General features: G+C 42.9%; 1 protein-coding gene across 3 annotated transcripts in view; it reads right to left on the reverse strand.

The window, feature by feature from the left end:
* The window catches only part of SPHKAP (SPHK1 interactor, AKAP domain containing), a 73,666-nt gene extending 59,611 nt beyond the window's left edge, over positions 1–14,055 (reverse strand). Inside the window, exon 1 of one of the 3 annotated variants that reach the window (XM_055724010.1) lies at positions 13,606–14,055. In XM_055724010.1, the coding sequence (XP_055579985.1) occupies positions 13,606–13,658 (53 nt within the window). In that variant the 5' untranslated portion in view covers positions 13,659–14,055. Of the gene's footprint in view, positions 1–13,441; positions 13,580–13,605 lie in introns of those variants that run through there. The other 2 variants (XM_055724008.1, XM_055724009.1) reach the window with 2 other exon arrangements.
* Positions 14,056–14,385: the final 330 nt, after the last annotated feature.

The raw sequence follows: 14,385 nt of genomic DNA on the forward strand, positions 1-14,385 counted from the left end.
GACAATCAAATCAAAGAGTTGACAATCAGGAGCTGAATGACAGATGATTGGGTTGCTTGGTGGTTTTGGGTTTTTTTTCTTCTTTCTTTCTTTTCTTTTATTTGTTATGGTTAACGTATTTCAGCAGTTTACTGACAGAGAGCCAACCCAATATAAACTGGGTGCTTGCATACAGCTGATAGTGATCTTGCCTTTTTCCCAGCTATCCCTGGATTTGACATAACTTTAGGACAATTCCAGGTGGACCTTTTTTGTGCTGGTAGAATGGCTACTTACTAAAGAAACCTTCTAGAAAGGACAGGCTTGGACCTTGGTCAGAAGAGGCTACAGAAAAAGCACACGAGGAACCATGAGTTCTCTTCCTGCATAAAGCAATGAAAGAAAACACCTTGAACGCTACATAGGATGCAGCATTTGTAGCAGACTCTTTAAAAAGCTCCTGATTTGGAGGATTTTTAGAAGGTATAAGAAGCCCTGGATCAACAGCTAGCGACCAGACAACGTCTGATGAGGAAGAATGACTGAACCTGGGAAAGATTAAGGAACAGACCTTTAAATTCAGGGAGGGCTAAAGAACTGCACTTTAAGAGAGATGGGCTGAAAGCCAGCCAAGACTGCTTTTCTGCCCTAAAAGCAAGGAGCCCATCCTCAGCTCTGGAATGCCAGCTAGGGGGGGAGCTGAGGCACTCTTGAGGGTTTGATTGCAAGAAAGGTAAGAAATCTTGTTAAAAGAAGGATTCTTCAATCTAATTAGTCAGTCTGTATGTAACTTAAGTGGGTAGTGCTGATTGGGAAGATGATTTTAGAGAGATACAGACTGAATTCACTATTTTCAGGCACAGGCATTACAGAAACAACACAATAAAGCCGTTTCATTTCCCCTACAGCAAAGCAGCCAGTTTGCAGCTATTTAAGCCTACTAAGTCATCAAGAAGCAACACAAAATCAGAAATATTCTTAAAAAGATGTCCCACTAAAATTTCCTTGTTCAGTTAGCATGTGTAGGTGTGCCGTACAATAGCACTTGTCCTTGTGCTGTAGGAAGGAGGATAAAGAAGAAACACTTGTTTATCCTCTCAAACAGGAATGTTCATGACTGTGTATTCATTAAACAACTTATATTACTACTGCACTTTTGATGGCAATGCCTATTCTTAATATAGATTACATTGTTAGTGCAGCACAGTGTAATATTCCAAGGGTGTCATGCTATCTGTTCTTACTTCTTTTAAAGATAATGGAAAAAACATTGTGATGCAGCTGGAATCTGGTGGAATTTGGTCTGAATTAAATGCATAATAAATGTGCAAGCAGCTCCCACTGATTTCAACTAGAAATGGAAATTCTCAGCACTTTTCAAGATGAAGTCAAAGATGTTGCAAATTAGGCTTTCGTGCCATAAACCACGGAGTAATTCTTAAAAAGTCTGTTTTAAATGTTTCTTGTATCTAACAAACAGCTCATGTTCTCTGACTGCTGCTCACCCTTTTGCTATGTACAAACTGTCAGGTGGGCATTTCAGAAGAACCAGTGGAACGTGACATAGGAAGAAACTGGTGATTTCATGTGGAGGATGTTAATCTTGACTAGTTCAAGTAATTTTTTGGCATCTTGTTTATATTTTATAGCCAAACTTCACAGTTGAGCTTCTCAACCAGCTTTTTGCCACTGGCTGATGCAGTGAGTTTCTGATTCTGAGCATTAGAGCAACCAGAGTCAAATACTGATAAAACAGACCTCAAAGCCCAGCACGTGCAATCAAGTACTTCACTGACAACTTTTTTTAAAAGCTACCATTTAAAGATCTCAAATCTACTCTATAAAATATTTTCATTAATTAAATTCAAAACAGATACTAAGTATTTCTGAAAGGAAATGTGACAAAGATGTTCATAACTTAAAAGTAAATGCATATGTCATGATTTTATTTGAGTAGAAAATGCATGTAGCTAATCAAAACTTGTTAGCTGTTCCAGTGTTTTCCTTGTTAGATTGATTACAAATCAAATAGACTGTAAAAGTGTAATTGAAATGTGGCAGGTACTCTGGATTATGCGCATGACAGGAAGGTGAACGTTGCTTTCATGTTTTGAATGGCATATTCCTAATGTTTGGCAGACTTTCTGGAATATTTTGTACCAACTTTCCTCAGATATAATAAATCTGGCTTTGGAAATTTGAGATTAACAGAGGGCTGACATGTCCCCAGGTATTTAAGGGAGAAGTCTGGGAGTTTCCTATTGTTGCAGAATCATTTCCAGCTATTCTAAAAAAGATAAAGGGCCATGCTGTTAGTGAAAAGGGACTGGTGGTACTGGAAACCAAGTTCTTCAACACAGACTCTGAATTATAGAACACTTTGAGAACTTGGGGGAAAAAAACCCCAAACTATATGTATGACCAGCTGAGAGGCCATAGTATCATGCTGTACAGTGTTACAAATCATGAGATCCTACAATTGACTTCACTATAGCGTAGTTGAAGATGCAGTTAATGTTTCTGAATACTGAAGAAAATGATAACAAAATATTTATTCCAAATGCCTGAAGACTCCCCAGCCACCAGTAAGCCACAGAACTAATCAGTGAAGCATGATAACCTCTTTTTATTTTTCCTTTTTTTTTTATTTTTTTCTTTTTGGGGGGGGCATTTCTGAGATACAAGTCAATCCAAGTAGAGGGATAAAGAACAGGCTGAAGTGATTCTCTTACTGGGAATCTGTGTGGCATGCAACTAGCTGAACTGGTGTTATGCCACGTCTTCTATAAGACAGGGACAGTGCTAGTGCAGAACGATCCTTCCTACCACCAAATAACCACACTAGCCTGTGTGGTTGTTCTAATTAATGAAGGAGGGAGCATTTTAAGTTAAATGGTCAGGTTACCCTAATCCTCAACATAATGGTCACTTGCAGATATTTTGGCAAGCCACCAAAGACATTTTGATCTTGTGTCTGGCAGAACAGAAGATCTGAGCAGGTACTATGAACCTACCCCCCTGAATTCTTCGCTTTTGCCCACTCCAGATAGAACCAAGACTTTGCTGCTGTGAGCAAAGCCAGCAGCTTTGGTAGATATTCTTCCATGGATGTCTACTCTTCTTATGCAGTTCTCAGAAATTACATTACCCAATTGTAAAATAATTTCTACGGCTGTAAGAATAAAGGCAGTTCATAGTCTGTTGTCATTCATTTCCCCAGACGGGCAGCCTGACCAACACATCTGTATTCTAAAAAATGACTGGTCAAAACTACTGTATGTAGCTGTGATGTTGGTCCTTACTAAACTCAATTTGATTACGGTAAATATTTTACTTTAACAGTATCTGAAGTACGTTCAAAAGTACCTATCTAGTAAATGTATTATTTCTTTGACTCCATTCTGGTTTCCAGACCTTTTTAGCTGAAAGAAAGCCAAATTGGTTTAGATTCCTGCTAATTTTTCCCAATGTTGTTTAGCATTATAATAGTGTTCACAAACCACTATGTTTTTACCTGAACTAATGATACCAGAAAAGTAAAACAATAGTCTAAAAGTAAGTGTCTTCATCTAAAATATTCACAGAAATTTCCTATTCTCTTTAATCCAGTATTGTTTCTATGACCACCTGCAGTTATTTCACAAACTATCTAGTTAAAATGTCAGGGTACATTCTGAAGTTATTTTAATGACAAAGAATACATTCTGTCACTGCTTATTCACAACAAATCTTATTTTAACATAATTTACATGCCTGAAATATTCTTGAACAATTCTGGTTTGCTACTAATGTTCCAAAGGAACACAGATCTTCTCAATTTTGATGCTAAGTTAATATGTCAATAAATAGCAATCTGTGATAACTTATAGAAAACAAAGTCTCGAAGCCCATTTGTTTCAAAGTATGTTTTTTTCAAAAAGCATAACAACATTGCCAGAGACGTGAATAAAATTAAGCTGCCTCAGATTACCTTGGCTTTTAATATGATAAAACATGCTTTTGTATAATTCTATCAAGATACTACAAATATTGTCTTTGGCTTAGCTTGCTTGAATTTTGAAAGTTTTTTTCCATGGACTGTAATGTGATTAACAGGATTGTGTGATAGGTATAAAGGCAACTTTCTCAATTTTTTCCTTGCTTATACCATCATAAGGAAAGCATGAGATTTCAGTCCAAGAAGTTATGGTTGAGGTTTTCTTGGCAACATGAATCCTCCTTCTTTCCGCCCCCTAAAATCTACTGCCTTTTTAACTATACATAAGGAACATAGGACACTATCTCTGAGAATCTAAAGGTGACTCAGATCAGTAAGTTATTAACTTAATCTAAATTTTTTCCTTGGGGTCACAATGTAAATAAACTGCAGAGTTTCTTCAGCCACTGCTTTGCAATGAACTTCAGAATAACTATGAAACTGTTGTGACATGTGGGCTTGAAATGCTTGCTCTCGCTGGGATGCACAAGGTCCAGCAGGACTATCTGCATCATCAGCTGAGCTCAGGTTAAGCTCTCAGATAACCTTATCGTTGCCTGCAGTGTGATTACGTGAGTAGTTGCTAAATTAGTATCCTTGCATTTACACCTAATGCAAAAATATTGACCAGGCTATGTGTAGACATGGATTTTCAGTTATCCACTTGAAAATCAAGAGGCGATTTGGTTGCAGAGAATCTGAGAGGGATAAAATTGCTCTTTGATGCTGCTTGCTGTTTTTCGTGCTTGGTCCTTGCAGATGCAAGTGTTTCTGTTGGATGTTAGTTCAGATACAGACAAGTTCACTTGCACCGCGGTCACAGATCCTACAGTAACTTCAGTGCAGCTGACCATTTAGTTAGATCAGACTTTACAAATGGAAAGGACATCTAAATCGACCACCTGTATCACAGCCATTACCTTGTTCAGGCTCCTTTTTTAAAAGTAAAAATAAGAAGGCAGCATGAACTTTTGTATTTTGTAATGCATCCAAAAGTGCCCAATGACCATAACTCACAGTATGAAGGAAGCTGAAGGTGCTCACTGTCTCTGGGACAGGGACGTCACCCTGATTCAGCAGAGCCCAGCAGCAGCCATGCTCTTCCTATTAACTTTATTAACAGCTGAGGTTGCCTCGTTTCATGTCTTTGATGTGTTTGCATTTTACTCTGATCAGCACTGCAATGTTGAAGTTCTTTTGATTCAAAGGAACAAAAAATAAAGAGGCATGCACTTCAGGTTTTGCAAACTTACTATTGTTTTATTGAGGGATTGCTGTAACAACTTCAGCTGGGGAAAGATGCAGTATAATAGAGAGGTCTAGTTCTTTGGATCCAAAAGCAATCCATGCCAAACCAAACCTGATTCTATGGCTTCTCTTTTTGTTTTTAATTACTAGATTTGGATGATTATTTTAAATGTATTATTTGTTTATTGTCTGCCTCTATTTTTTTCAGTAGTTAATTATTTTTCTAATACCTTATACCTTAACAGCCATGCCTTCTGAATCAGAAAATCATCTGTTGTACTCAGCAAATATGTGCTGTTCCATTATGTACATTATTGATTTCCATAACCTTAGAAATATGGCCGTACTTCTAAAAGTATCAAAACTTTGTAGTTGGTGACTATACTAGTATTTAAATGACATCATGCAAACCACTCTTACAGTTCACATAAGCTACTTACTTTTAAGAATGTGAATACCGTGACCATTGGATTTCACTGAATTCATGGCATATATTATGCTTAGGGCTGAACTTACTGGCAGGTACAATGCAACCATTTAACTAAGCTCAACTAAGCTCCTTAGTAGCCATGCTATTACTTCTGTATTTTTACATATTCAAGAAAATTACTTTTCTAGTTGAGGGGGGGGTCTTATTCCAGAATATGTGTGAGGATGATGAGTTTTTCATTTCAATATCACAGCACACAAATCTTTTCCTTTTAAAAGTAAATGAGCTGTTCATTTTTATTGGATGTCTACAATGGTAACACACGTTTTTCACTGAGAGGGAAGACATCGCCTTGACAACATAGAAGAGAAGCAATCTATAAGCACGTTTTTGAGCTGTTACCCTGCTGATTTGATCTCTTCCCTTTTCATATTGAAATAGGAAAGACAGTTACAAATGACTCTTGGGTGGAAAAGAATTCGGACTTAATTTAAACACAGTTCTGAAAACTAAGAGACGTGTAGTCTTTCTTCCTTTAATATTCTGAAGAGCCACTGCATGTAATGAACAGCTCCGCTGCTGGTGGAGATGTGCTGTGCCTGGTGTAGGAAATTATGGTAACTATGCAATCTCACAAGGACCACCTCAGTTTTTCATTGCTGAAAGAAAATACAAGAACAGCCCTTTGGGATATTCTAAGTAAGCTGTGCCGGAACTACAGTACCCAAGTATTTTAAGATTACCGCACAGATGAGCACTGCAGCCCCCTCGGCCTGCTGAACGCTCTTGCTTCTACAACAGTTCTGTCTGGCTGCTGAACGCTTACATTCAAGCTTTCTGGACTTACCTAGCTCATGCACCCTGTGCTGCCACTCCAGCAGGAAAACTAACCACCATGCAAGAAAAAAACATACAAATCTAACTGGCTACATAGTCACCACTAAGTAATTAGTTCTATACAATATCCTACCACACCAGCATCTGGTGTATCTGTGGGAGAGCCGATCAACATCAGCCAATTATCCAGGTCTAGGCTTCCTAACTGCTGTGCATCTTTCTGTTTAAAAAGTTTGAACTGTAACACAAAGATGTCTTAGTTCAATGAAATCCAGGTTTTCAGCAATTCATAAATCAAAGCTTTCCCAGAAGAGAAAAAACTACTGTAATACGCGGAAGCTGGTTATTGCAAGTCCATGTAGCCAACTCAGAGCACAGAGGGTAGGTCCCAGTCTTAAAAGTGACCGCTCAGGGTTATACAGGACTTGTTGACCAGTTCTGAATTTGAGTAGCTGGGAAATGTGCATGGCAGCATCAGATTCTGTGTTAGGATTTTTTTTTAAAAAAGTCCTTTTTCTTTCAGCTGTGTACTGAATTGAATCAAGATCTAGGAAGCAAACTTTTTTATGTAGCGGTTAAGAATAATTAGCTATGTAATAAATTGTGATGCCACAACCAAGAGAAAACATAGCTTTGATTAAAAACCCCACCGACTACCTATTATGTGTCATGGGTATTGGTGATACTTGATAATAATCAGGCAAGTCTTGAAGTGAAGATAATGAATGAGGGAATCTAAAGAGATTAACAAAAATAATCCAAGGTTGACAAGACTAAAAAAGAAGGTTTAAAATTCGTACTGGGCACCAAAAAAATCCCAGCAGTCCTAGTATTAATCTGCACATACTAAATTTGTGCTTGCTATTAGAAGAAAAACAGAAATATCCAGTGTAATTGTTCCCTGTTTCCAGTAAAGTGAGTGGAAGGGAAGGTGTACTGTACATACAGGCTGAAGCACTAACTAATCCACTGATACGCCAAGAGGTGGTAAAAAATAAAAAGGAAACAGTCCCCCCAAATTTCTGACACTGAGCTCCTGCTGCCTGTGAAGTGTTCCAAAGGCACTGTCCCTGCCAGGGCCAGGCAGGCTCCTCAGGGAGCACCGCCAGCACCAGGCAGCAGCCTGCACAGTGCGCAGGGGCAGTGGGTGCTGCTGCCGCACATCAGCCAGTCAGTTGGCAGGTAAAGCTATTGTTTGATGCAAAAGTTTAATTCATTTTGCTGCTTCTGAGAGAAAACTGAAACTGCCTTTTCCACGTCTGGGGGAATGCTCAAAACTACTCTTAGTGCTTGTTTTCCTGGTCCTTCATGTTGAAGCTGTTTCCCCATTGTTAAATAACTCAATACCGTCTCCGACAGGCAGCTGCAGCATTCCAGCTGAGCCTGAACGAGTGTAAGGTAGAGGAGTGTACATGGAGGGACTGCTGCTGGGATCCCCATGATCCCAGGTTGGTATCCTCACTGGAGCGAGCTCTCCCAGCCTCTCCTATCAGGCTGTTCCTGCTCCTTAGCACACAAGACACTCTGCTGCCTGAACGTGGAACTTACTGTTCTGATTCCTGGCTGTTCAGGTGCCAACCATGGCTTAAAATACTGTTCTTTAGAAGGTGCTCCAATTTACAATGTGCATAGACCCAAGTTGTTAGGGAATGGCAAGCTGCATGAAGAAGTGACCCGAAGCAGGTTTTAGTGCTTGGGTTCATTGCCCACAGTGCAGACAAAGGCTCCCACCCCCAACCATCCCTCCCTCCCACTCACTCACTCAGGGTACAGCGAAACAAACTACATTAACAAGAAAGAGTAATTTACAGAGGGCTGAGTAAGGAGATGGCAAAACACTGCTAACCTAATGGGTGTGCTTATAATGATCACTGGAAGGAGTGATTCCATCATAGCCTAAATCATATACAAAATGAACAACACAGCAGCAAATTATAGACATATCAAACTGTCACTGCTACTTGTTAGGGTTTCTCAAGTCAATCTCAGGGAAGGGTGTTTGAAGGAGGAGAGGACTGAATGCTGAAGAAGAAGGGTGGGTACATATTGGCAGAACTGTGAACAGAGTGACTGACATTATTACAGGCACTGCAGTCAGAAAAGGGAGAAGTGACGTATGGGAGTAGAGCAGGAACCAAAAGAGGAGATTAATTGATGTTTTCCGGAAAAGAAGCGTGGAGTTTACATGGGAGGCTAAGGTAGCCTGGATTAGAGAATTCAAAACAGATAAGTGGCAAAATAAAGGAAGAAGTGGAGATGCATGTCTGGAAATAAACCATAGCTTTTTGTCACTGTAGGGTGTACCAGGTTAGTGAAACAAAGCATGGAAATGACACAGTTCGTTTCTTTATTACTTCTGTAAGTCTACCTCCTCCTGTCACCCACAGTTCCACTCATCAACAGATCAGATTCCTCATCCACAGACTTATGAGTTTTGACAATTTTAAGTTCCTTCTGGTTTTAGCTGAGTTTTTTCTCCCCTGACCTCACTGAGTGAAAACATCTCTGAGAATGGTTGCTTATGTTTGACAACATAGGTTAGCCAGGTTAATGAACTGTTTAAAGTAATTCCCCATGAAAACGGGATGCAGCATGTCATTTCAAGAATTCCCACCAATTCCCATCAAACTGACATTGTAAGAAGGTAGTGAATGTCCAAAATGATCACATAGCATTAGATAAATTTTCTGGCTACTGCACTCCAAACATCTGGTAAATTAAACTGCTAATCTGCAAATGAAAAGCATACCCAACAAGTATTAAACTGATACTGGCTCTGCACAAGTGCAGAAAAACAAATTTTATCCTCATATGTGACACTAGCTACTTAGTAATGCATGCAGTTGTCTTGATAATGAAAGTTTTGATATTACACTCTTGTTCAGGAGGTTTCTTCATTTGCTCTCTCTTATTTAAATGAGATTTGTAATACATTTGTTTCTCTTTCACAGAGGTAGAAAAATATAAACAAATTCTTACTACTGATTCCTGTTGGTTCATGTGCTGCTGTTCTGGTTTTGTTTGGTTTTTTTGTTTGGTTTTTTTGTTTGTTTGTTTGTTTGTTTTTTATTCATAATTTCTTCAAAGAAACTGTTATCTTTAGCTTAGTCCCATGACTGTTGAACTTCATAATTTGCGCCTTTGCCTGCAATTTTGTCTCCTTAAAGGATGAAAGTTTTATTTTACTCATTGCTGAAAGCATCTCAGTACAAAGCCACCAAATCTGTTTTCTCTGTTATACAAGATCTGGCCTGCTTTGCTGGACCAAAACAGCAGCTGTCAGCTGAAGTCTGTGACATTAGTGTTACTGCATTAAGTTACCAACGGCAATGAGTGCGTGCCACGTGCCTACTGTCTGTAAGAGAGGTCTGATACAGCCACAGCTTTGGGATCTCTTCTTAGCTTCAAATAACTGACCTCTTTGTGCCTGTGGTCAGCCCTAGCATATTCATCAAATGTAAAAAATTCTGGGTTTCCAACAGGACGCTGTAAACCCAGAAGGGCTCCTCTTAGCCATTCTCTGTGCTCTACGTGCCCAAGTTTTCTGCCATGCCAGGTATTACTGAGATACAGCAAAGACACTTCATTTTGCATTGGTGACACAAAACCTTTCACAATACATGGAGAGTAAATTTCTCAGAAATAACCAGACATTCTTTGGGCTTGTCTTTTCACTGTTTAAAATATACAGCCTGCAACTTCTCATCTCTTTTGGGTGGATATACATTTTAATTCTTTTGAACTACTGTTCAGTCTAATGTTGCTTCTAAGCTCCAGCACTGTTTCTAATTCTGAATAACACTTACTGTCCCTCCTTTTCTTTCTAGTATTCACCCAAAAGGTGTGTTGAAAACATGTGCCAGTCTAAAAGCCATGTCTGAAGACTCTTATTTGTCAGCTAAGGCTACTTGTAGATATACAGGGTTGGCCAAGAATTGCATATGTGTATAGGTTTAGTTTCATAAGCTTAAGCAGAGAAACTGCAGTTTTACCAAAAAGGGTGCTTGTATCTCCTTTGACATCTGTGCAAGAGCACCCCAGTCACTGGCTTACGTAGGGGACAGAAGCACAAAAGTTCCTGTCTCATAGCTAAAAAATTCAAGTATTTGTCTTCCTGCCTCTCACCTGAACAGGCAAAGTTCAAGGTGGTATATTTCAGCCCTTAGTGTGGTTTTGTTTCTCCACCATATAAAAACCCCCAATAAATCACTACAGACCACAGTTCCAGCTTCCCAGCTGCGATGTGTACCAAAAATGCCTTTTAGCTGCTTGAAGCAAGAGACAGCTACCAGTTCCGTGCAGTCCTCCGTACCTGCTCACCTGATCCCCAGGATAAGCGTTCACGGCAAGAAGCTACTGCCAGAAACGTTAATTGCTCTGTGGATGCCCAAAGGCCACCAGCCTGCCCTGCTGTGCTCCACAGCGGCTGCAGGCATCCAGACCCGGGGCTTATACTTTTGCCTTCAGATAAGAAAGCCAAAGCAAGCGAATTAACGTGCGCCCTGAGTTTAGGCTGAACTCGGGCAGTGACTGTAGTGTGCGACAGGAGAGTCAGCAAGGTGGGCAGAGCTGTGACCTTGGTTTAGTAAGCTATCTGTAGGTGGTGAGTAAGATCAGGTGTGAATAGCCACAGAAACAGGCCAATGCCCAAAGTGATTCTGTAGGAAAGACGCAAAATGCTACTTGATTTATACAAGTTTGACAGCAAAAATTTTCTTTGGTCTGTAAAGCAAACTCCTAAATGCTGACATATGTTCTTTGTATTTCTTGACAGCTGATGTAACTAGTCCCCAGTTAAAGTTGCCCAAATACTGTATGGTGGCATGATGAGCTGAAGGTGTATGAGGACAATCTATCTGTCCCATGGCTTCCCAGGTGTGCCTTTTCCCCAGGGTTTCCTGGTGAAGACAGGAATGGCCTGAATAAATTATTCGCTGTGCTGGTCACCTTCTTTCCTGGAGTCCTCTGACCTTTATTAGACAGAAAGTATGAAGCTTCCATAGTTGTTCAGCAAAGAAAGGGTTACCTTGATTAACAAATAACAAGCAGCTGTCAACATACCAGCTGCAGGAGATAAAAGAGATGAAAGAGAGAACTGTAGTTCTTGGTGCAAGGAAGTCTGACTTGCTTAACCTACAGCAAGAACTTCTCTCGCTCTTCAGTATGAAGAAAGAGGTATGTATGTTGCTCCCAGGAGCAAGATAAGTCTTGGCCTTGCTGCAGAAATAGATGATGTTTTCTGGGTAAGAGACCTAGCTGAGGTGAAGAGATGACCAGATGGCAGAGCTCTGGAGTGGGTTAAGTCTGGTTTCCTCGGTTTTATATAGTGATGAAAAGCCTAGCAACAATTCTGTGGAGTTGGAAGGTGGCGGTATGCATATGAGGAGGTAAATGCATAACAGTAAAAGTGAGACCATAAGCAAGGAAAGCAGCAGCTTGTCTAACTGTTAGCATCTTTTAGACTTCTTTTTGGAATACCTGTTTTATCCTGACCCAGGTTACTGGGGTCAGGATTACATGCTACCCAATTTTTCTTGTAGAGCGTGAAATATAGGTCTATAGATAACCTGAAAGTCCCTCTTGCTTTCAGATTGTGGCTTCCAATAAAATACTAAAGTTTGTACAATCACCTTGGTATTCAGTGTGTAAGAGTTCCATGTGAAATTACTAGCCATGACTAACAACAACAAAAAAAAGTTAAATCCTTCCTATTTCACCCTGAAATAGCAAGGGAAAAATCAGGAAGGGCTCTTTCCAGATCACTCAATTCAGATCAAAGTGCAAAAACATTATTAAGCTTTGGTCAGTAAGAGTTTATTGACATTGAACACTATTCAGTCAGCTCTGAGGGGTTACTTTAAAGCTTTTTGTTTCCTTCAAGCAAATCAAAGCAATTTCTCCTGCAAGTAATTACCACCCACTTCAGTTGTCCCTCCCTCCTCGAACCAGTTCCTCTTGAGTATTCAGGTAGAGATACATCGTTTCACTACCTTCCTCTTAAGGCCGTTTCCTCTGAACTTTATTTCTATCATTTTTATCACCCATCTCCCATTGGGACATGGCACTGGAAGAGATTACACCAAAAATGAGTTGTAATAATTTACAATGTATGCTTTTTATCTCTGATAGTCTGTATGATACTTAAATGGTACAATTTCTATAATACTTCTGTCTGCCTGCTATCATCAAAATTCAATTTGCTTGTGATTGTTGAAAATTAGGCTTAACCACATCTTGTGAGGCTACTCATATCTGTGCATCACTTTCCACCTTGACGGAAGTTTTGCTCTAATCTGTTGTTCCGAAGCGCCAAAAAGACATTTGGTGGAGCTGGGGTAATACATGTACGGGGATTTTTAAGGTTTCTTATGCATTGTGAAAGAATCTGATTTACTAGGTAGTGCATGTGCATCTAAATGATTTAAGCACAATATCCTAAAGGTATTCTATTGTGCACTAAACAACTTACCGACTCTAGTGTATTTAAGATGCTACGGTATGAAAACCAGCTGTTACAGCCAAATTAAATGCCAAAATCTTTTTTTTTTTTTCTTTCCCCCCCTAATGTAAGGAAAGCCCTTCAATGCCTCCTTTTTCGGAGTAAAGCCGTGGCGGCTGAGCACCTCCTGGCAGGTAGCAGCGCCCCGCCAGCCCCTCCGCGGCTGAGGGGGGACGCGCGGTGCCCGGCCCGGCCGCTCCCCGGTCCCCCGGCCCGGCAGCCCCCCGCCTTCCCCGCGGCCGCGCTCCCCCGCGGGCACCGCAGAAGCGAAGCGCGGCGCCTCCGCGCCCGCCCCGCCGCCCTGTCCCCGCTCCGCCGTGACCGCCCTGGGGCGCGGGGACCCCTTCGCCGCCGGCAACCGCCTCCCGCGCCGCGGTAAGCCCGGCCGGGGGTCCTCGGCACCGGGGCGGCGGGCGCCCAGCGCGGCTCCTCAGCGGGAGGGGAGCGGCGGGCGCCCAGAGCCGTTACTCACCGGGCAGGCGGCGGGGACCCGCGGGCGCCCGGCGCGGCTCCTCACCGGGCAGGGAGCGGGGCAGCCGTTCCCACCGGCGGCGGCAGCCCCGAGCGACGCGGCGCAGCCCCGAGCGCGCAGGCGGCGGCGCGCGGGGAGGGGAGGGGCGGGGGCGCGGGCCCTACCTGGCGGCGGGCGGGGGGCGGCCGGGCGCGGCGGGCGGGGGGCGGCCGGGCATGGCGGGCGCGGCGGCGGCGACGGACCCCTCCGCTCCGGCCGCCTCGGAGCGGCGAGAGCGCGGCTGCGGCGCGGCGCCTCCCGGCCCTGCCCTCCGCCTCACTCCTCCCCTGCCCGCCGCGGCCGCCTCCCCGTCCCTCCCTCACGGCCGGGCGCCGCGGTGGCGGCGGGCAGGGGTGCGCTCCGCCCGGGGCGGGCTGCGCTGGGGCAGCGGTTGCCCAAGGCGGCGCGGTGCCCGGGACCCGTCGCACCTGCGGAGCGCTGTCCGGCAGCGGGTGCCCGGCCGGAGCATGGCGGGCGGGCTGGTCTCCGCTTCGCTGAGGGCGGCGGCCCCGCGGTCCCGGCCGCCCGGGGAAGTTGCTGGCGGTGCCGGCTGGTGGTGGGGAACCGGGGCAGCGAGGGGCTGGGCGGCTCCAGCAAGAAGCGGGCGATCGTTGCTGACTCCTCGTTATGAATGTCATGATGCTAGAGCCCCAGCCCCGTCAGCCATGTGATTTAAATGGCGCGGGGGGGTCGCTCGTGCTGTTTTAGATGCAAGACTCGAGAATTTAGAATAGGAGCCTACTTAGTTAGCTATAGCTTACGTCTTGTGTTGAGCTGCTTTAAACTATTTCATTGTGTTACTTGCAGCACTTTTTTTTTCTTTCTTTCTTTCTTGAAAATACTAAATGTCTCATGGCTTGTCTTTGTCGTGTTTGCACACCCACGTCTGAGAGTCTGTGCAGTAC

The sequence above is a fragment of the Falco cherrug genome, chromosome 11 (genome assembly GCF_023634085.1).
Source record: "Falco cherrug isolate bFalChe1 chromosome 11, bFalChe1.pri, whole genome shotgun sequence".
Classification (NCBI taxonomy): domain Eukaryota; kingdom Metazoa; phylum Chordata; class Aves; order Falconiformes; family Falconidae; genus Falco; species Falco cherrug.